Source organism: Myotis brandtii, unplaced genomic scaffold (genome assembly GCF_000412655.1).
Source record: "Myotis brandtii unplaced genomic scaffold, ASM41265v1 scaffold36, whole genome shotgun sequence".
NCBI classification, from domain to species: Eukaryota; Metazoa; Chordata; class Mammalia; order Chiroptera; family Vespertilionidae; genus Myotis; species Myotis brandtii.
In genome coordinates this window covers 5,465,149-5,489,200 of record NW_005363836.1, presented here as the reverse complement: position 1 = coordinate 5,489,200, position 24,052 = coordinate 5,465,149, and the positions used below count along the sequence as shown (strand labels likewise).

Genomic DNA, 24,052 nt, shown 5'->3' with positions numbered 1-24,052 from the left:
GAAAACAATTTTTAATTAAATTAATTGGGGTGACATTGGTTAATAAGATTATATAGTTTTCAAGTGTAGATTTCTATGATACATGATCTGTATGCTGCATTGTGTGCCCACTCCCAAAGTCAAATCATATTCCATCACCATATGTTTAGCTCCTTTTACCCTTTATTATCCTCCCCACCCTATTCCTGCTGGTAACTACCATACTGTTGTCTGTGTCTATGAGTTTCAATTTTATATCCCACATATGAGTGAAATCATATGGTTCTTAGCTTTTTCTGACTTATTTCGTACAGCATAATATTCTTAAGGTTCATATATGTTGTCGCAAATGGCAGTATTTCATCTTTTCTTATGACTGAGTAGTATTCCATTGTATATATGAACAGATGTTGGACATCTTCTTTGTCCAATCCTTTATGGAAGGACACTTTGGTTGTTTCCATATTTTGGCCACCATGAATAGTACTGTAATGAACATAAGGGTGCATATATCTTTGCAAATAAATACTCAACTGAATAATAAAATAATTTTATGTAAGTGTGGGGTGCAACAAAAACAGTACTTAAAGGGAAATGTATTGTTTAAATACATATATTACAATAGAACTGAAGCTGAAAATCAGCATCCCATTTCAAGAAATCATCTTTAAAAATCAACAAATTAACCCAAATAAAATAGAAGAAAGAAAATGGACAAAGACCAAAAATAAATGAAGAAAAACAAACATACAATTCAGAAGATCAACCCAGAGACTTGTTGAAAAGAATAATAAAATAGAGGACATCCTATAGATCATCCAGGTATTAAATAGATAAGAAGATATTATGGACAAATTTATGCTAATAACCTTGCAAATTTAGATAAGAGGCAAAATTCTAGAAAACTACCTCACCAAATCTGACACGCAAAAAAACAAACAAAAAAAACCCAAAAACTTTTTAAATCTGAAAACTTGAAGTCTTAAGCTATTAAAAAAGTGTAATACATCACTTAAAACCTTAGCACAGCTTGGCCGGTGTGGCTCAGTGGTTGAGTGTCAACCTATGAACCAACTGTCACTGTTCAGTTCCTGGTCAGGGAACATGCCCAGGTTGCAGGCTCCATCCCCAGTGAGGGGCATGCAGGAGGTAGCAGACTATGATTCTCTCCCATCATTGATGTTTCTGTCTCTCTCTCTCTTCCCCCTCCTTCCTCTCTCTGAAGTCAATAAAAACATATCTTTAAAAAACAAAACCAAAAAAAACTTAGCACAAAGAAAACACCAGAACCTGAAAGTTCCACCAGGAAATTCTACCAGGAATTTAAAGAAGAAACAATGCTGATCATACTCAAGATCTCCAGAGAACAGAAAAAGAGAAAACATTTCCTAATCACTTTAAGCTTAACCTTGATAACTAAAACCTGAGATGGATTTTGTGGGAAGGAAAAATTCAGGTCTATTTCTCTCATGAATATAGAGGTACAAAGCCTAAATAAAAAGCCTAAACCAAATATTAGCAAACCAAATACTACCATAAAATGTAAATGCTTGACCAATCAGGCATATTCCAGAAACCCATAAAGCCTAAACCAAATATTAGCAAACCAAATACTACCACAAAATGTAAAAAGATTAATCTATCTTAACCAATCAGGCATATTCCAGAAACCCACTGTTAACATTTTTAAAAACTGTTATTCACTATATTAACAAAATTAAGAAAAAACATATAATATTTTAATATGTGCAAGAATAACTTTAATAAAATTCAATATCTACTGATTATTAAAAACAATAAGATTAAAATTCCTTTAAAAATATATCTTTAAAAAAATACTACCAACCTAACACATATCGATGGAATGTTGATGGCTTTCTCTTTAGAATCAGCATCTCATTAAAGGTCTTAGATCGCAGTCAGATAAGAAAAAGATATAAAAAATAAAATAATTAGAAAAGAAGAAAAAAATATTTATTTTTAGCAGATATGTTGAAGGATGTAAAAATCCAAAAAAAAGTTTACAGATAAACGACAATTAATGAGTTTAGCAAGAACGCTGGAGAGAAAAAAACAATAAACTAACATGAACTACGTGTTGATATACCAGTTAGAAACAAAATAAAATTTTAAAAAGTCAGTTTCATACCGGTAATAACATAAAAAATACTCAAGAATATCTACAAATAAGCTTAAGAATAATTCTTAAAAAGATGTGAAAGATCTTTAGATAGAAAACAAAATATTTCTGAGAGAATTTAAAGGCAATAATACTTAGAGCTATATAAAATATTTATAGATATAATATAAAATATTTAATTTGTAAACATGCATGTTAGTTCTTCCCAAACAGATCTTTAGAGTTAATGGAATCTTTTTAAAAAGGAGAAACATAACCAAAATACCATCAAACATACACATTTTTAGGTTATGGTTTGATGATCTCTGTAATCACTACCCAAATAGGTACTCATATGCCTCTACGCAGTTCAACACCCCAATTTCCTTCACCCCCTACTCTACTCAACCTCTGATTTGATATTTATCAATACTGAGTAGCTGTGGTTGTTAGGAAATCACATAGTATGTATTCTTTCATGTCTGGCTTCTTTTGCTCAATGTAATGTTTTTGAGATTCATCCACGGTGTTTGAATGTTTCAATGATTCATTCCTTTTCATTGCTTAGTAGTTTTACATTATATAAAAATATTGTTCTTTCTAGTATGGAGCACTTTTGAATAAAGTGCTATAAATATTAATGTACATGTGTCTTTGGGGACACATGTTTTCATTTCTGTTGGATACATACCTAGGAATGACATATCTAGAGATTTAATACAGTCCTAAAAACCATAAATAAAATTCCACAATTTTTGTGAAATTGATGAGATAATTCTAAAATTCAAAAGCGAATATAAAGGGCTAAAAGAGCCTTAAAGAGGTACAACATGGTGGAAGGAACAGCTCTCCGAGAAATAAAGACTTACTATAAAACGTATTCTAAAAACACTACAGTGTGGTGTTCCTGTAAAAATAGTCAAACAAATCTATGGAATTTAACAAAAAGCCCAGAAATTGTCCCAAACATATATGAACACTTGGTGTTTGACAAACATACTACTACCAAGCAGAGTAAAAGGAAGTCTTTTTAATGTTTGGTGCCAGGAAAATTGGTTACCATAATAGAGATAGGGAGATAGATAGTTTATTTTAAGTAATACAGAAAAATCTAAATAGGTTTTAGATCTAAATTCAAAATGCAGAATAATATTGTTTCTAGAAGTTAATATTTTTGAGACATCAGTGTAGTAAAAGACTTCTTAAGGAGAGATTTTAAAAATCATTAACTATAAAATAAAAAATAATAATAAATTGGGCTGTTTTAAAATTAATGTGCCCATCAAAAGACACAGTAAAAGAATGGAAAGGCAAGCCAAAGTGTGGGGATGATCTCTGCAACACATATAATTAATTGGAAAATACATAACATATATAGAATATATACAGAATACATATATGAAGAATTCCTACCAATGAACAGGAAAAAGACATGTAACCCAAATTTTTAAAAATGGGAGAATGACTACAACAGGCAGTTCACACAAGAGGATAGTCAAATAGCCAACAAACATCTGAAAAGATACTCGACCTCATTCTGAATCACAAATATGCAAATTAAAACCGCAAAAATATACCACTGAACACCTACCCAAATTAGCCAAGATTAACATTCCGACAATACCAACTGCAGTCCCGGATATGGAACAGCAGGAACTCTGGTGCACTGCTAGTGAGGGGCTACTCTGAAACAATCACTTGGGGAGGCAATTTGGAATTCTCAACTGCCAGGAAAAATCATGAAAGTCACCGAATAGGGAAGAAAGAGTACTGAGTATGCAGTCCCGTGCACCCTTCCATGTTACCCTGCCTTTCCTTCCTTGTCTTTGAGCTATTCTACAACTGTTTAAATTGTAAAAAACTGATAATAATACAAATGCTTCTTGTCCACAGAAATGCAAATTAATGGTGTTGGTGAATTAGTATAGCCCTGTGGATAGATTCATTTTGCATCTGGTCATAAATTCATTTCAGCATTCCTTGTTGCCTATAGTATATGGATGGGTCTTTCATTCTTCAAACTAGTTGTAATACCTTTTTTGTTCTCTCATTAATGAGTTCAATGAAACCTCTGACAGTTGTTCATTTTATTCTTGTATGAGAGTAATAACTTTACTTTAAAAAAAAATCCTTTAACATCACTAAGGCCAAAGATACATATCTTATGCCCTAGCAATTCCACTCCCAGGCACACAACCAATAGAAATGCATGCTATGAGCTCAAGAGACATGTGCAAGAATGTCCATAACATCCTTATTTAAAATAGTTAAGAAATATAAACATCCATCAGTGGGCAAGAGGATAACTAAACTGTGGTATATTCAGATAATATAATACAGCAAGTAAAATAAATAAATGACAGCGACATACCACCACAGGTATGAACCTCACAAACGAAGTGTTGGTTTAAAAAAAAGCAGAACTTGACTGTATGACTCCATCTACATGAAATTCCAAACAGATACAAAATAAAACAGTGTTTTACAATATAACACTGAAGTTAAATGACAAAACTTGTAGTAATAACTTCTTTGCTTTTCTTTATAAAGTCAAGACTGGGGTCACCTTGAAGGGGAGCTGGGGTGGGGGGAGCGGGGTCGACAGGTGAGGACTGGGAAGAAGTAGAAGTGCTTCTGGGACACAGGCCATGTTCTGTCTTCCCCTCAGTATCGGTCACAAGCACAAACATATTCACTTTATAATACACACAGGCCTACTTCATTGTCTTATGAATTTTCTTAATATCCGTTATCTTTCACAATAAAGAAAACGTTTAAAAAAAAAAAAGACTTTAGGGAGTGAAAGACCCATTAGCCAATTAGAGACAAAGCTATAGTATTCACTGTATTGTCCAACAGCAAGTTTTCTGCATTAATATTCCAAGTCACTTAAGAAACAGCCTTCAGAGACTATTTTCTAATCCCCCAAAGCAGTAAAATAAATGCAATAAGCTGCTGAAAAGACAAGAAGTCCAAAAGTCTGGCGCCAGGACTGTTTTATTGTTAAGAGGCTTGCCAGGTTCACGAACTGAGTATTTACAGGCAAAAATTAAAGTTTAATCTTCATCCTGCTTCCCTGAAAACAGAAAACTAACTGCCAGTCAAAGGAAATTAACACCTGCATCTACCTCATTTCAAGAGAAAATTATTTCTTTCCACCTCCACCATCCCTTGGTACACTTCTGCATGAGTCCGTGGCAGTGTGGGCCCCTTTGCCATCAGCATAGGTAAATGTCACCTAGGTAACCAAGCCCTCCACCAGCAGCTCTGGCCCCTCCAATCTCCTGAATGAGTTCACCAGAGTTGGCACCATCCTCGCAGGAGGGGAGGAAAAGTTAGAAAGTTCAACTAACACCCCTCGCTATTGGTGTTTTGATTCATTTGCCAGAGTGTTAGAAGGGCATGTCTGGGGGCCCTATAGCAAAGGCTGCACCACGTTGACAAGACATCCAATTCCATTCAGCTCTGAGGGGAGAAAGTGGCTGGAGATGGGGGTAGCAGGGTGAAGGTGAGGGGGAGATGAGAGGAGAGGGTGGAAACTGTGTAAACATCTCTTACATTCTTGGCCTCACTCCTCTAACTCAAAACTGGAACACTAACTCCTTTCTTTAAAAAAAAAAATAAAACAATAACATTTATTGAACAGCTTCTATGTGCCACACACTTTACATCAAGTATCTCATTAAAACTTCTTCATGATAGTTTTTATAAGTTTTGTCTTCATCTTCTTTTTGTGTGTTTTTTTAATATTAATTTTTTATTGATTTCAAAGAGGAAGGGAGTGAGAGAGACAGAAACATCAATGATGAGAAAGAATCATTGATCAGCTGCCTCCTGCTCATCACACACTGGCGATCGACCTGACTGGGAATCAAACCATAACCTCCTGGTTCATAGGTCAACACTCAACCACTGAGCTACACAGGCCAGACTGTCTTCATTTTCTAGGAGAAACTGAAGCTCAGAGCGTTAAGTGATGTGTCCAAGATCACACCTCACTAAAAGGCTGCCTGGAGAAAACTGTTATCCTCCCCACCCTCCCTGCCTCCCTTTCTGGTCATGAATTACCTAGTCTTCCTAAAAGGCAACTAATTAACCAGTCTGCCCTAGACCCATCGGCTTGTGAGCCACATGCGGCTCTTTGGCCCCTTGAGTGTGGCTCTTCCTAAGCCTTAGGAGTACCCTAATTAAGTTAATAACAATGTACCTACCTATATAGTTTAAGTTTAAAAAATTTGGCTCTCAAAAGAAATTTCAATCGTTGTACTGTTGATATTTGGCTCTGTTGATTAATGAGTTTGCCAACCACTGGCCTAGACCACTCCAACTTTGAAATGATATATAAAGTTGCCATGAATGATGAAAAAAAAAGTATAACGTAATAAATAAAATGTCTTACATTAGAGATAATTTAAACAAAAAACATAAGTATATAGCATTACTTCATATTGTTCCTGACAACAAAGCGTGGAGGAGATATGATTATTCAGCCTCGTTTAGAGCCAAGGAAAACAAAGGTTCAAAATGATTGCTACCTGCCCTCAGATCCCAGCGTCATAAATGACAGAATGAGGACCCCGACTGACTCCAGAGACCCCATTTGTCTCATGTGCTAATCGATGACCCCTGGGTGTGCACATCATGTCACTCTTACAGGTATATGTGTGGCCAGAGACCACATGGATATTTATAACTTATGAAGAAACCCTCAATAAAAGAAATGTTACCTATTATCATCATCGCCCCTAATTTGGGGCTATAAATCTACACTCTAACGTCCATCAGTAGCATTTGGTCACCAGCTACCTCTCCCATATCATCCCCAACACTTCAGCCAGGGCCATATAGTTGTAGTTCATCCAGCCCTGATCCCCTCAGCTCCATGCTTTGTTCTCATCGTTCCCTCCAATTAGGACTCTTTCTCTTCTAAGACACTCTAGCTTCTCCACCTGGATAATTCCTCTTAACAGAGCAGCTTTCCTGGGGCCCCTGGGGCCAATGCCCACCTCTGTCAGAGCCCGGTGCCCTGTGATGACTACACTTATGCCCCTAACTCCTTCCAACCCTGGTCTCTGCCTCCTCACAGAAAAGTCTCGGAAAATGCTGAGAAAGAACTCAAGGCAGTCTCAGGTTCTAGCCCAAGATAGACCACGAGGGATGATTTTTTGCCAACGTGGTAGAAACCTTCTCCTATCTTTCTACAATCCCCTCTACAGCAATCCACGAAAGGCTGAAAAGCAGCTTCTCATAAAGCAGTCCATGAAACTGTATGTGGTAATTAAGTGTCACCAGTCCACAGAGCACCACATGCAGATAAACAGGGTTGAGGGACTGTCTTCCTTTCATATGCTTTGTAGCTCCCTTCTCTTTTTTTCCCAGTAGACCTGTAGAGAACAAATATGTTACTTTATTCTCATTTATTTTTAGGCTATGATTGTTCACCATGGTAAGGATGTGCAATTCTTGCCATATCTTCAAATCTTCGCTACTGCTCCCTTACAAAACCTAATTGGGAAACGGCATGTATCAGACATTCGGCCCAACAAGTAAAGCTAAATTCCAAATAATTCAACAAGAGTCAAACCACCTGTTTTTAAAGATAGGCCTAAAGAAAAAGAAGGTGGAGGGAACTTGCTTTAAGAATATGGGATATGGCTGAAACCGGTTTGGCTCAGTGGATAGAGCGTCGGCCTGCGGACTGAAGGTTCCCAGGTTCGATTCCGGTCAAGGGCATGTGCCTTGGTTGTGGGCACATCCCCAGTGGGAGGTGTGCAGGAGGCAGCTGATCGATGTTTCTAACTCTCTATCACTCTCCCCTCCTCTCTGTAAAAAATCAATAAAATATATTTAAAAAAAAAGAATATGGGATATGGGAAGCCAAAGAACGTAAATAAAGGAGTGGGAGCTGAAGGCCAGGCAGTCTGGGTTGGAACCCTGACTCTGCCTCACACCATTGAATGACCTTGGACAACTCACTGGGGCAGGGCCAGCCACAGAACTGCAAGACCCCATGCAAAACAAAAGTGCGGAACCCTTTGTTCAAAATGATGTAGAATTTTTAGACAGTAACTGCAGCACATTAAACCAAGCATGGAGTCCATGTCAGCATCGGGTCTTGTGATCACACATGTCGCAGGCCATGAAGCCAGCCCTTCATCTGGTCTCTGTGCATCTCAGTTTCTTCCTCTGTGAAAAGGTCATGATACTAGCATCCATCTTGCAGGGTTGTTGTGAGGATCAGATTAGAAAATCCCATAAAAAATGCACAAAGTAAACCCTTTGCCATTATTATTTTTTTAAGTCAAATTATGAAAGAGAATAATTAAGGCATTAATATCCAATTACAGAATAATTCTTTACTTTGCCAATGGATTAGCAACAAGGTTCTTTGAATAGGAACTTCCTTATTTAACTTTGATTGAGTTTACAAAAGACTGATGTCTGTACCACTTAACAAAAAAAATCTATTAGGCAAAACAAAGTATATCTCTAACGAGAGAAATGACCCCAAGACAGAAAGGTGGGCTTCAGTTCACGACCCCAGAGATGTTTTTATTTAAGGTCTATATAAAAAGAGACCTCTCCTCTGTTCCTATCTAGCATTCCCTGACTATAGGATAGTGTTCTGTCTAGGGCAGGGCTGGGGATAAGAGCATCGATTTTGGAGTCAGTCAGAACTGAGTTAGACTCCCTGGTGCTACGTACAGGCTGTGACTTGTTTAAACCCTTAACTTGTAAGCTCTTAACTTTTATAAGCTGATCATTTCTTCCTTAACAATACAAACTGACAGGGGCTTACAAAATAACCTGTTGCTTCATGCCACCATATATTTGCACACGTTATTCTTTTTACCTGAAATGAATTCATTGAATTATTCGATTGTCGACTGTCTTGTGCTAGATGCTAGGTACACAGTGATAAACAATATAATAGTGATCCCCCCCTTCTCAGTCTTTTCACTGACAGATAAGCAAACAAATGCACATACATTCATATATTAGGAAAGTGCTAAGCACACAATAAACAGGGAACCAAAATAGAAGACATCAGGAAGAGTTTTATTTCATTGGCCGAATTAGCAAAGGCCTGCCCACGGCAATGAATTTTAATTTGGGACATGAAAGATGGGGAGAGGTAGCCTCAAAAGAACCTGGCAGCAAGGTTTGGCAGGCAGGAGAACAAACAGCCCTGCATCTCTAAAGCAAGAATGGACTTGACATGGTCCAAGAACTGGATGGAATAACAATGAGCAGGGGACTGAGGTGTAGGAGGTGATCCCCCAACAGTAGGCATGAGCAAGGTCATGAGCACTGTGAGCCACGGAAAGGAGTTTGGAGTTTGCCCCCAAGTGAAAAGGAAAGCCACCGGCCACCCAAAGGTTTAGTCATGGAACTGCCATAACCTGATTTACTTCTTAAAAGATCACTCTGGCTGCCCCGGGGAGTTAGCCAGGGGGACAGGCAATGATGCGGAGAGCAGGGAGAGCTGTCTAGAGGGAACACTGCCTGGCATTCCCCACCCAGACAGAATGATGTGCTCACGCTCAAATACCAATGCCATGTCTACAAGGAAGGTAACTTCACCAGGTCTGAAGACCCAACTGAGTCCTACTCAGTGTGTGCTGATTCAAAAGTCCTCAAAGGCATAACAAACAAATAACAAAACAAAACCTCAAAGATTTTTAAAATTCAGTTTATCTCAGTTCAAAAATCTTTTTTTTTATTTCCACAAGTTCCTTGAAGTGGGTTGATTTCAATCAAAAAAGATTTCAGTGGTCCTAAGTGATTAGCTGCACTAGGAGGTAAACCAGCAAAATGAAAAAACAAAAAACAAAAAAAACGGGGGGGTGGGGAGGGGGAGAGGGTGTTGTGGCCATGTGCACATTTGTTACACACACAGATGGCAGAGCCAAACTGCCTGGGTTCGAATCTCATCACTCCTAAAAATAGTTTGCTGACTTTAACCACTCTCTGCCTGTTTCCTTATCTGAAAAATAGGGATTAAATTAGTTAATTAAGTGTAAAGGCTTTACTGCATATAGTGAATGTTAACTACTAACAATAATACTTATAAAAATAACATCACCACACAAATTTTCTGCTCACTAATCATGGGACCTTGGGCAAAGAACTTGAGTTATCTCTAAGCCTCGGAGTTTTCTCACAAGTGAAATAGATATGAGAGTAATAGCATTTTTTTCTAATAGAATTGTTTAATATTAAAGGAAATCATGTGTATATCTTTTTTTAAATATATATTTATTGATTTTTCACAGAGAGGAAGGGAGAGGGATAGAGTTAGAAACATGGATGAGAAAGAAGCATCGATCAGATGCCTCCTGCACACCCCCTACTGGGGATGTGCCTGCAACCAAGGTACATGCCCTTGACCGGAATCGAACCTGGGACCCTTCAGTCCGCAGGCCAATGCTCTATCCACTGAGCCAAACCAGTTAGGGCTCATGTGTATATCTTAAAGATACTAGTAGTACCTCCATAAAGTTAGTGCCCAGAAAATGTTTACTAATGTTATTTTATCATAAAAGTTATTATTTTGGGCAAGTTACAAATAGGTCTGTCCGTATGTTAGGAATATATTCTATTACGTGTATTTTACTTCAGCTAAACTTCTGCATTCAAATCCTTCCCCCTCCTTTGATAGTTGTACATCCTTAGAGAGGTTATTTAAAGAAGCCTAAATTTCCTCACCTACATGGGAATTTATAATAGTATCTGCTTCATACTATTATGAGCTTGTAAGGATTAAATAGTAATACAAAAATATAAAGCCCCAACACAATACCTATAAGCACTGGGTAAATGTAAGCTATAGTTACAATATTATTATTCATACAACCCTAATTTCCCTTAAAACAGAATTAAATTTTCATTTAATTCCCTTCATTCCCTCTCCCCATCCTCTCACCTATAATACCTGGATTCTCTCCAGGAACTTAATAATGAACTCCTCTTCAAAAGTCTCAATTTGCTAAACCCCTTTTACCCATACAAATCTAGAAGACTATATAGGGAATTTTAATTGTTCTAATACAGAAATTTAGAGTGATTTATAGTTTGGCTATCGTTTCTTAAATTAGGTTTCAATAGCTGGGGTCAACTGTGGGTGAGAGGAAAACAAACTTTACCTTACCAACAAGTTAGAAGTCACATGCAGAAATCTTGGCTCAACTCAAGCCATCAACCAGGTTGCCAGGGCTAAACAGCATGGTAAAATTAAACAAACATTATACGAGCAGGGAACAAATGATTAAGTGATACAAACCAGGTAGGAGTGAGAAATCCTCCTACACCCAACTGAAAGAATGAGAGGGAGAATAAATAAGGCGGCAGGCATAAGGTGGCAGTGGTTCAGATACCTGCAGCTTCTGGGGAATAAATTTTCTCCTAGAAATGGGGAGAAAGGAAGGAAAGAATGACAATGTCGAGAAGGTCAGCAATAAAAGAGAAAGCACAGGTGATGGTAAAGTCAGCCTCCAGGCCATCGTGGCCAACGTGTGCGGATGCATCGATGGGCTGTCATGAACATCATGCCAGTAATTTTATACGAGGCATAGAATTGAGTTTCTATGAATCTCTAATGAAATGGCTTCTATCCTGGGTCTCTGTAAGAGGGCTTTCTTGACTCGGCGATAGGGTTCCATAAGGCTTCCCTTCTAGTGGTTCTCAACCTTCCTAATGCCGCGACCCTTTAATACAGTTCCTCATGTTGTGGTGACCCCCAACCATAAAATTATTTTCGTTGCTACTTCATAACTGTAATGTTGCTACTGTTATGAATCGTAATGTAAATATCTGATATGCAGGATGTATTTTCATTGTTGCAAATTGAACATAATTAAAGCATAGTGATCAATCACAAAAACAATATGTAATTATATATGTGTTTTCCGATGGTCTTAGGCAACCCCTGTGAAAGGGTCACAACCCACAGATTGGCGACCCACAGGTTGAGAACCGCTGGCTTAGATTATGATTTTTTTAGAACTACTAGCTAATGGTCCCCAGAGCACCTATATTGGGGAGAGGCCCTGAGGCCAGAGATGAAAGGGGGGAATCAGAAAAATGGGCTGGACAATAAATGAAGGCATAGAAACAGAGAGCCAGTAGAGAGCAAAGAGGAAAACTTCAGAGACTTATTTTCTTCTTTATGCCAGCGGTTTCCAATCCTTTTTGTTGTTTATTAAAATCCCAAACAAGACTATGAATCATCAACATGAAAAAAAAAAAGCTATCACCTTTCAGGAAGCTTTGCTCTCCCCATCCCTAATCCTTAAATAATGACTTTTTAAACATCTGACAGCCCTAAACCAATAACTAAGAAAGTAAACTGGAGCACTGACGCATTCACTTTTGTGACCAAAGCCAGTACAACCCGACTGCGGAAGCTGTCCCCTTGTTGTCAGCCAGCAAAGAAACCCGGACGATGGAACAAGAAAGGGTTTGACATACAATCAGCAGGAACCAACTTCCTGGTTTATAAACCATCATAAACTAATTTTGAAACTGATTTGAAGAAAAAATGAGTTTCCAGAAGTGCATGAGGGCTGCCACCGAGGAGAGGTTCATTTCTGCCCCAATCCTTACTGCTGGGCACAGAGGCACGTGCGTTTCAACGTTCATGGTGCCCGGAGTCCCATGACATCGGAAAGCTTGGGCTTCAGTGAAAAACAATGGAGGCAGAAATCAAACAATGGCAATTAGAATGCACATGACTTAAATTTCTAAGTTGACTTAAATTTTTAGTCAATGCTGTTGGGGAATGTATGGGTGTGAAGCCTTCCATAACTCAACAACTTTTATTGAACAGGATGAAGTATGGCAGGGCTACTTAGAGTGTGGGCCACAATCACCTGGGAGCTTGTTATATTTGTAAATGATTTTTTTAATATATTTTTATTGATTTCAGAGAGGAAGGGGGGAGAGAGAGAGAGAGAGAGAGAGAGAGAAACATCAATGATGAGAGAGAATCATTGATTGGCTACCTCTTGCACGCACCCAACTGGGGAGCCAGCCCAAAACCAGGCACATGCCCTGACCGGGAATTGAACTGTGACCTCCTGGTTCATAGGTCGACGCTCAACCACTGAGCCATGCCGGTCAGACAACAATTTTATTAACTAATGTCACCCCAATAAATTCAATAAAAAATTAAAAACAAAAAATATTTAAGGCTTTATGGACACTTCTGAACTCTGCCACTGTGGCATGGATGCAGACATAGACAATAGGAAATGCATAAGTACTCTGTATTCCAATAAAACCTTCTTTGTGGACACTGATATTTGAATTTCATATATTTTTGCATGTCATGAAATCTCATTCTTCTTTTGACTTTTTTCAACCATTTAAAAATGCAAAACCCATTCTTAATCATGGACTACAAATAAACAGGCAGCTGAGGTATGGGACCCCACAATGCTCTTGCATTAGAAAGTAGTTAAGTATATGAACCAGTTTCCTCATCTGTCAGGTGAAAGTAATAATGCTCATCCTGAAATTTTGTGAGTTAATAAATATCTGTAAAATAAGTGAAAGACTGTCATTATTATAATGAAATGTTCATCTCATGAAAAAATGCTAATGCTCTATGATCCAGGAAGATAAGGTAGAGCAGGGCAGGAATACAACTCAGAAGAGTAAGCAAAACAGAGCTGCTGATTTACAAGTGGATTTGCTCTAAGCACCATTGGATATCTATTAACATATCGCTGAATTTACATACACCCAAATAAGCAGTGAAAAATAAGCAAACTGTACAAAAGAACTCCCATCACCTTAATCTCTTGACTTCAAAGAAGACATATGGTTTATTCTGTCTGAATTGCTGCCATATGTGACGGCCCCCCTGGAGCAAAGGAATGACTCAAATAAAAGTGGATACAGTCTGTCTCTGACCTCAAAGCCTCCAGGAGTTCACACTACCACACTGAGACCAAAGCAGCATGCCCTGGGGAGAATTCACAGCTGCTCAACATCTGGGGGGCCAAACAGGCTCCGAATATGGAAAAACCTGGGACTTCATTTTCAGGAGAAATTTCATGGGGTCATCAAAGGCTCCAATGTGTCCCTGGATGCAGTACTCATTAGTTGCTCATCATTTGCTTTCCTTTGGCTGCCAAGAATCTGACCAACAAAGGTGTCCTCCCCTTCCGTTCCTTAGCCAGTAGACAATCCTTTCCCCAACCCTCTTGCATTGCTCTTGTTGCCTCTAAGTTCATTGGTCCCTTCTGATGGTGAGGATGAATACTGATGAACATGCCGCCTAATTCAGCAGCCACTACCCACCTGCAGCTGCTGTGCACTTGAAACATGGCGGGTGTGACTGAGGAACCACATTTTTTATTTCATTTCATTTTACTTTGCTTACGTTTAAAGACTGATACTTAATTCAACTCCTGGAATACTTCTAAGAATCCTAAGAGCAACTTGGAAATGTGAATCTACTTTTTTGACTATACATTTTATAAACTCCAAATACAGATCAAGTATTTCTGGTAAAAATTTAGCACCCAAATTGAGATATGCTATCATGGCAAAATATACACCAGGTTTTGAAGATTTATGAAAAAATAATACAAATGTTTCATTAACCATTTTTACATGAATAACATGTTGAAATGAAAATGTTTTGTATATACTGGGTTCAATAAAATACATTAATTAAATTCCACACGTTTCTTTTTGCTTGCTTTTTTATTGTGGCTCTTAGAAAATGTAAAAATGTGCCCTAACTGGTTTGGCTTAGTGGATGGAGCATCGACCTGCGGACTCAAGGTTCCCGGGTTCGATTCTGGTCAAGGGCATGTACCTTGGTTGCGGGCACATACCCAGTAGGGAGTGTACAGGAGGCAGCTGATCAATGTTTCTAACTCTCTATACCTCTCCCTTCCTCTCTGTAAAAAATCAATAAAATATATTTAAAAAAGAAAAAAGAAAATGTAAAAATGTGTAAGTGGCCTGCGTTATAGTCCTACTAGACAGCACTGCTACAGAGCATTAAATGAAGGTATTATTCTCCTTACTCATATTCAGCACAAAGCTGGAATCAGAATCGGTCCAGCTCTGACCTCTGCACCCGACAGGCCTCTCACTGCCCATGTCCCAGAGAGCAGCCTTCTTTCTTCTCCGGTGCCCATTTTCCCTGACTGATAAGGCAAACCCTTCACAAATAGAGACTTTCACTTCTCTTTCTTTAGAGATCAGTGCATTGTTGGGGCTGAGAACACCAAGCACTGATACCAGGAATGGTGGCCCTGCTTTCCACAGGGATGGGTCCCACCTGTCCCAAGGTGGGAAATGGTTCCAGGACAGTCACTTGCTCACTTCAGCCCTAAAAGCTAAGATGAGCTCTGTGTGCACATTTAAATCCCACATCATAGGTCATTCCCAACACAGGACATACACATTATACTTCCAGTTCCCTATGATCATGATCTTCTCGAAGGAAGGTGCAAATTCAGTTTTCATAACCGACCAAGAAGTGTTTCCTTTGTGTCTGGTGAATGCACAGCTAATAAACTCACTAGGAAACAAAATAGCCTTTGTAGTTAGGCAAGTCCCTTCTGGAAAAGGATTTTACATGCAAGAGTTTTCAAATATAAGAAAATATTATTGGATTGAATGGATGTAGGTGAATATTTCTATTTATATATTTACATTCACTATGCATATGCAGAGACATAGTTTTTTTACACACAAACACTAAATGATTCACGTACAAGGATCTCCCTTTTCCTGGCCCCTGAACAATCTCTTTATGAGTTAACTTTCCCCCACTCTCCCAAGTACCAGATGTTGTGAGCTCCCACCCCTCCACATGACACAGGAAATGAGAGACAGGCCTGGAGATATGGGGTGTGGGGGCAGAGGGTCCCTCTGAGACTGTTAGCTATCCTGACACTTCTGTGGATACGCTAGGCCACGGTCTCTCTGATTTAGTGACTTTAAATCCATTTTAAATCAGAACTCACTCTCAATCCCTAAACTGAGGAGAGAACAGTGAAGGCACAGATAATCCCTTCACCTCCTTTAAGCCATTTCCCAGAACTACTTCCTGCTAACGAACCTTGACAGAGCTGCTAACAAGGAGAGGAATGAACCAATTTGGGGGTCAGCTCCTCTCCCTTCCCAGCTCCGGTGGAGGTGATAATTGGCAGTAAAATGCATACAGGGTGTACATCAGAATGGCCAGGAACAGACAGGATCTGGATAATCCATAAACTGAATAATGAGCCTTTTAATAACCAGGAGCGAATTGCCACTTTCCGTAATGGGATCCAGGTAGCACTTGTAAATCTACCCTCTCCAATTAGAAAAATGCTGTCCTCCACTTTTCCCTGAAGCCAGGAAACAGAAAACAAATCGTCCAACTCCCAGCTCTCAGGCACAAGTATGTGTTAAATTCTCACAAAGAGATAGACATCTTCCTCCTGGGGAGGAGATTTCATAACTCTCCCGCCATCCACTGGAAAGGTTGCAGGCTCCCTCTGCTTTCCTCAAATCTAAGCCCTTCTTTCTAAGCCACCAGCCTCCAAGGTAGCTTCCTGGATTCAAGCTGCTATCTGGTTATTAACAATATTAATAATAGTTCTGCCATGTGTGTACAGTGCATTCTGCCGTATAAAGTGCATTAATAACATTATCTCCTTCGGACTCCAACAACACCCCAGGGGGGATCCAGGTTGGGGAGCCTGAAACTTATACAACTTGTGGGTCTCTTAAAGAAAATAAATATAAAATTCTAAATATAAATACAAAAATGCCAGGGCCTCTTCCCAGAGCTTTGAAGGAGCCCTACAGGTAAGGGCAACCCCAAGTCTATACCAAAGAGACATGAGAGCTTTTCAGGCAAGGAGGGGAGGGGGGGCGGTGTACATGTGACTTACCCAAGGTCAAAGGGCTTTTCAGTGTTAGAGGCTGAATTAGAACCTTCTTATCTCCCCAGTCTTTGTGGCCCCTCTATTTCCTCTAGTTCCTCTGTCACAAAGGAAACTCTGAGAAAGGAACAAATAAAAACAGCACAGCTAAAAGTGATCCCCACCAGGCTGGGGTTAGGAAGCTGTCTAGACTGAGTACTGCCTGGGTAGAAGATGGTGAAATAAACTCAAAGCTCCTACAATCACTTCTTTGGCACTGAAGACAGAACATAACCACACAGAGCTGGGGTAAGGCCCACCTTCACCACCGGCTAACCACAGGACCTGGGACAAGTTACTCACCTTCTCTGAACCTCAGTATCTTCACTTGTAATAAAAGTTTACATGAGATGATGCATGTGAAGCACTTGGCACAGGACCCAGCCTGAACATTCTAGGTTTCAATAAGTAGTAACTATTATCCTTGCTGTTGTCAATTCATCCAAAGAGCATTGTTGCTTCTACACAAGAACCCATTCCCCAAAGCGTGCTCAAGGAAGTTGCAAACACATATGCTCAGTCACCGTAAGACTGAAAATTAGTCCGGGCAGGTAGTGAGACTTCAGCATTTCTTGGGCAGCAGAAAGCAATGTCATAGGAGACTCATTAGGCAAAGTGCCTTTTCTGTTCTACTTGCTGGGGTTACCTTAGAGTTTCTGAGGTATAACCTGGGCACCTGTGAAGTCTCTGGCACTCCCCAACCTCAGTGAAGCCATACTATGTATTTTCAAAGCTTTGAGACTCACAGTTTGAGAACCACAAACTGTGCTTGTGGGATGTTGGTTTTGTTTTGTTTTGTTTTCTGCTTTTGCTTTTTTTGTCTCCATTTACTTGGGGAACCAAAATGATCACAACAAAAAGATAAGCCACTCCAGTACTTTCCTTCTTTCTTCCTTCCAGTCCAGTCCTCTCTTCCCCCTCTCTCTAGGTTTCAAACTGGCCCCAGATTTTTTTTGAGAACCGGAAACAGATCTACAAGAAATAAACTGAGAAGGATCTTAAGGAGCAAATTAATTCATAAACTCTAAGCGTACTATAAGTTAGAGTGAAAAATCCATGCTATCTTCATGAAGGATCCAGCTGTTTACAAAGGAGGACAGATTCGGTCCATGTCCATAATCAGCATTTTTATAAAAATTCACAACACCATGCATTCATTCAACAAACATTTAGGAAACACTTTGCTGAGATCCAGGCTAGTTCTTATTGATAACAAGCTGAATAAGACAAGGTCTTTTCTGTCTCAAGACTCAACACCACCACCCCTAGCCATATACTCCCATACCACTAGGTATACATTTCAAAATACTTTGCATACTTCGCATACTAGTTTATTTGCCTTTCCATTGAGTCTGCTATCTTACTTAGGGCAAGAACAGTACTCATATACTGACACTTAGTAAACACTAGCTGATCATTGACCTACTGCAGGCTCCTGCCCTCTATGAGTTATAGTCAAACAAAAGCGCTGGCATGTAACCAGCTAGTTGGCAGTACAGAGATAAAAACTAGGGCCATGAGAGCACAGAGGAAGCCTGCTGAAGCAGGGGAAGGTTTGAATGCAGATGTGACACTGAAATAAGAGTTGAAAGGTTAGAATTTCTGTCAGTGAAAGAAAGTGATAGAAAGGGAATTCCTGTAGAGAAAACCTCATATATAATAACAACTCATTGATAAATATTACCAAGGACTAATTATATCCAGGTTCTGTTTCACAGGAATTAGCTCTTTTATTCCTCCTAACCTTAAGAAGTAGGCACTATTTTTGCTCCCATTTCACAGATGTGGAAACTGAGGCTTAGAGTTCTCACTATACTCAAACAGTGTGGTCTGACATCAGAGCCTAGGCTCTCAATTCCTATACTATGCTGCAAAGGCACAGAGCCATGAAAGGAGGTGCTACATGTACCAACTTGGGATAAGTTTAGATAAGTGTCAGGACCATGGGTAAGTAGTAGGTGGTAAGGCCAGTTACTGGACAGGGCCAGATACTGAAGGTTCTTGAATGCCAAGCTAAATAGTTGGGTTTATCCCATAGTAGTTGGGGAGCCAAGACAAGCATTTAAGCCTACAAATGGTTTGATCAGCAGTGCACTTTAGCACAATACTCTGAGAATGATGTGGAAAATGGGCAAGATTGCTAAGAGTCTGAAGGAAAGGAGGCTATTTCAAAAGATCAAATACTAGGCTCTAGATGAGGCACAGGGAGTAAGGATAGAAAGTAATGGGCAGATTTGAGAGATTTCTTGAGATAGAATTGATGCAACATGATGAAGAATTAAGTCTGAATCAAGGGAAGGAAGAATAACTGAAAAGACACAAAGTTCATAACTTGACATGAACATTCATCCAATTTTCCATCAATCAAGATAAAAGTTATACAAGGACAGGTATCTGGTAGAGAAGATAACAGCAACTTAGTCATGCACCTATTGTGTTATTGTCTAACTACTTCATGCTCATAAGTCTCATCAACCTGGCAAAACCATAATCTCTCCAAGAAAGAAATGACTCACAATTGTCTTGTGCCCATTTGTCCACTCAGTGTCCACTTCAGTGTTGAATAGAAAAATAACTAAACACAACTCACCAAATATTTGTTAAATATAGAAGGTTTATAAGATACTATACTCAAAAAGTATCGTGGATCAAAGGTAGAAATCATAGAAGAAAATCTGAATGGGTTTTAGTATATAACATTTTAAATTGTCTGTAACTTACAAAAGAAAAATGGCTAATATAAATTTAAAAGTTTTACTTCACTAGTAATCAGATACAAATTAAATATTTCTCTATCAAATTTCAAAGACGTTCAAAACACCTGATGGAAAGAAACAAGTCTTTGACTTGATTTTTCACAATGGCAGTTAGCCAGGAGAGCTACCTAACCAGGAGCATGTCAAGAAATGAACCTAGTAAGACGTTTTTACTGCAGTATAACTAGCCTATCCTTACTAACTGCAGATATTCTCTTCTCCTTCCTAGAATAACCTGTTGAGGGACACATGATGATCTCCATTGCAGAAACACAGGCAATGAAATCAAGAAAGTTACTTGTGGTTATACAGTTAGTAAATGGTGGAGCTATAATTAAAATCCATGTGTTTCTGACCTCAAAGCTCATGACATGTGGAGTGAGTATGAATTCCACAATTACATGATTATTGAGGTAATCATCATTCTATTATGAGAGCCAGCTCTATGCCTGAGCAGAACAGGCCTTCGCATGTGCGATACCTTGAGGAAATAATTCTGGATGACCCCAAAGATCACCACTAGCTGCCATGGCAGGGGCTTCTCCTCTCAGCTAGTCAGAGTTCTCACTGTTAGGGTCACTATTGTGTAGGCAGTAATGAGACTTTAATCAACTTCTCGGTATTTCAGTTTTCTCATATGTAAAAATGGATAATAAAATCTACCTCAAAAATCTGTTGAGAAGATTTGCTTTTAGAATAAAAGTGACACTGCCTCAAGAGTTATCTTTCTAAAATGCAAGCTCCATCCCAGTCAATACTATTTGGTCTTCAAAACCAGCTCCAGTATCTTAAGTGAGAAGCCTGTCTCAGTCACCCAATGAGAGATCACTGCTCTCTCCCTCCATGCTTCTACTATGCCTTCCACAGACCTTTGTGATTCTTCACATTGTAACCTAATATTCATTTACTTTTCCACACCCCTTACTATACCATAAGCCACTTGAGAATGGAGTCAATGGCTTAGACATCTTGTGATGCCAGCACCAAGTCGAGGACGGGCATATGGGGGAATTTTTTTTATTAAAAATAAATAAATAAATAAATAAATAAATAAGAAAATAGTCCATTATTTTACTGTCACAAAACCCTATCAGGCAGTTATGATAATTATCTGCATTCTACAACTTGAGTAAATTGAGGTTCCAAGTTACAGTGACTATAAAATCATTCATAGGAGAGCAAGCTTACACTGAATCCAGGTCTCCAGACTCTCCACTCCAGCAAACATGGCCTTTCAAAGACAACAGGAGAAAAGGCCCGCCATAGACCACCTAGACCAGTGATTTTCAACAGGTGTGCCATGGTACACGGTGTGCCGCAAGAATTTTTAAAACATGCAATACCTGACTGTTTAGTCAGGGTGCTGACCTTTTTTTCTTTAGATTATCAAATTAAAAAATGACAGCCAACACAACAATAGCTGTCTGGTGTGAATGAATCAAAATTATAGCCTTTTGGGGTCAGATTGGCAAAAAATTTATGTTTTGGTGTGCTGCAGAACTTTAGTAATTAGTTTGGATGTGCCATGAGATGAAAAAGGTTGAAAATCGCTACTCTAGACCATCATTGCACAAAGGTACTTGGTTCCTCAAAGGTAATAAGGATTCTGAATAGTCTTGGGAAACAGACTTAAAGTACAAGGAATGTTGGCAGATTTGGGTCTAACTCCAGGCTCACTCTATCCTTAACTCTGCTGCCTTAGGGCAAATCTCTTAAACCCAGGGGCCTCAGCTTCCTCATCTGTAAAATGGGGTTTTAAACAATGATGCTCACCATTGCAGGGTTTGATATCAGAATAAAAGTTATATGTTAAACTGTGGTTATTATTATGTCAGGAAAAATTGGCACATATTAAAGGTCTGTGCCACCCAGCTGGTATGGCTCAGAGGTTGAGCCTGGTCCCATGTACCAAGAGGTGACCAGTTGGATTCCCAGTCAGGGCACATGCCCAGGTTGTGGGGTCAATCCCCAGTAGGGGGTGTACAGGAGGCAGTAGATTGATGTTTCTCTCTCATTGATGTTTCTCTCTCTCCCTCTCTCACTAAAAAAAAATCAATTTAAAAAAACATATATTTTTTAAAATGCCTGTGCATGAAGTATTTTTCATACCCAATTTTATTTCATTCCCACAGCAACCCTGTGGAATCCATGCTATTACTTTGATCTTATATTGTGGAAACTGAGACTCAAAGACATTTAAACAACTTGTCTAAGGTCACCCAGGTAGCAATTGGCAGAGTTTGCATTCAGACCAAGGTCTTTCTGAGTCCAAAGCTCTTTGCAGGTTACCCATATGCATACCGGATTAGTTTCAGTGGAGAAAATATGAGGACTCAGATATGCCCAAATTCTGAGGTCAGTGTTAGGTGCTAGGAAGGTTAGATCAGTTTCATGTGTAGCTTGAATGTGTACTAAAACTGTTTGGAACATGTATAAGATAGGGAGGGGGAAAACCAAAAGGAAAGAAGACAGCCAACAATAAATGGCATGCTCCTTAATTTCCCTTTCAGTTAATAGTACAAGAAACACTAGAGGTGATTCATATTCATAGTTCAATCCTTGTGTTAAGTCTTCAAGGTAAAAATCCCATATTGTAATACTGATGTATTATTTCCTCTTGATCTTGCAACTATTTGTTGTGTACCAGAAAATGTTCCAAAACCAAACAGGAAGCTCAGAAAAGTTACAGGAAATATCTGATCTCCTTTACTCTAAGTCAAATGGAAACAAACTCTACTAGGTTAGTCTCTAATTTGCATCCTTAATACTAAGGGATGTTGGAAGAGGTAACTAGCAGAGCAGTGGATGGCTTCAAATCATCCTACAGAGAAACAAAGGCCATTTCACAATAATACAATTTTAAAAATAAGTTGTTTTCTGGTGTTCTCCTCTGTCACATATAGTTCCCCCAAGCTTGGAACAAATACGCCTTTGCATTCGCCATTCAAGCCCAAAAAACCTTCATGCTGTGAATGTGTGTGTGTTTTAAATATATTTTTATTGATTTCAGAGAGAAAGGGAGAGGGAGAAATATCAATAATGAGAGGGAATCACTGATCAGCTGCCTCCTGCATGCGCCACACTGGGGATGAAGCCCAAAACCTGGGGATGAAGCCCAAAACCCGGGCATGTGCCCTGCCAGGGAATCCAACCTTGACCTCCTGGTTCATAGGTCATCGCTCAATCACTGAGCCACACTGGCTGGGCCATGCTGTGAATGTTTCTGATTCATGCATTCACGAGTAAGATTAGGCACGGGTAGAAACAGTAGTGCAGGAAAAAATAAACAAACAAACAAACCCTATTCCTATGGGATGAAAAGTTCTCAAGTGAGGCACTCACACCAAATACTCCCACCTGATGCCCCAAGGCTGTGAACCCAGAAAGATGCTCAGTCCAGGCTAAGAACCCAGACTTGGAGAAAGAAAACTCAACAAAGAAGGGGTGGTTAAGCGGAGGACTCTGACAGGGAATGAAATCGTTTTGTTTGTTCAAATTTATGAGCAAAGGGAGGGTCCGCAATTCTCAACTAATAAATACATTCGGCTATGAACTTTTCCAAAATAGAGCTAATGACACCGGGAGCTAACAGATCTCATAGAAAACTCATTCCTGAGGGACTACCTGTAAAAAACTCTCAGAAGTTTCTGTCTTCACATGATCAAATGCTCAGTAGTACACCCCTCTGCTCACTCTCACCTCCATTCAAAGTGCTATACCCCTCACCACCAATAACCATACAGTCTCTCCTCTGTCCGTGGCCCCTGAAAGGCCTCAGGCAACAGAGCCACAGGACCCGCGGGAACACCCCTCCCCTCCCTGCCAGTTCCATTATTCCGCAGGCAGCCCTGCTTTCCCCAGGAGCCAACAGTCTGCAGCTCCTTCGATGCAGGCACGAGCAGACAGAATGGTGGGAAGAGAGGCTGTGCAAACTGCATGCTTCAGAATCTCCCTCCATATGCATTTGCCAAAGGAACAAAAAGAAGATCAGTGCCAGGAAAAGACAACTGAGATGAGGATGCAGTGGGACCGCGGCTGACTCCGTGCCCCTGAGCAGCAAGGGGCTGGCCAACCACGCATCGGAGCCACAGACCCGAGTCGTTACCTTCAGGATGCAGGCCATGACGCTCTGCCGACCCTCCTGCCACCGAGCAGTGGGCGCGCCTGAGTCAGGGGCAGTCTTGGCGACGGGCTGGAGGCTGGTACCGCGGCAGGACCGCTCCAGCCCACATTCCCGCAGATCCAAATAAGGGGACCTCAGT

At 39.7% G+C, this 24,052-nt stretch overlaps 1 protein-coding gene across 3 annotated transcripts in view; it reads right to left on the bottom strand.

Annotated features, from left to right (window-relative positions):
• The window catches only part of ST6GALNAC3 (ST6 (alpha-N-acetyl-neuraminyl-2,3-beta-galactosyl-1,3)-N-acetylgalactosaminide alpha-2,6-sialyltransferase 3), a 524,877-nt gene extending 500,831 nt beyond the window's left edge, over positions 1–24,046 (bottom strand). For all 3 annotated transcript variants that reach the window (XM_005871928.2, XM_014544356.1, XM_014544357.1), the window contains exon 1: positions 23,896–24,046. In XM_005871928.2, coding sequence (XP_005871990.1) covers positions 23,896–23,913 — 18 coding nt within the window. In that variant the 5' untranslated portion in view covers positions 23,914–24,046. The remainder of the gene's footprint in view (positions 1–23,895) is intronic.
• Positions 24,047–24,052: the final 6 nt, after the last annotated feature.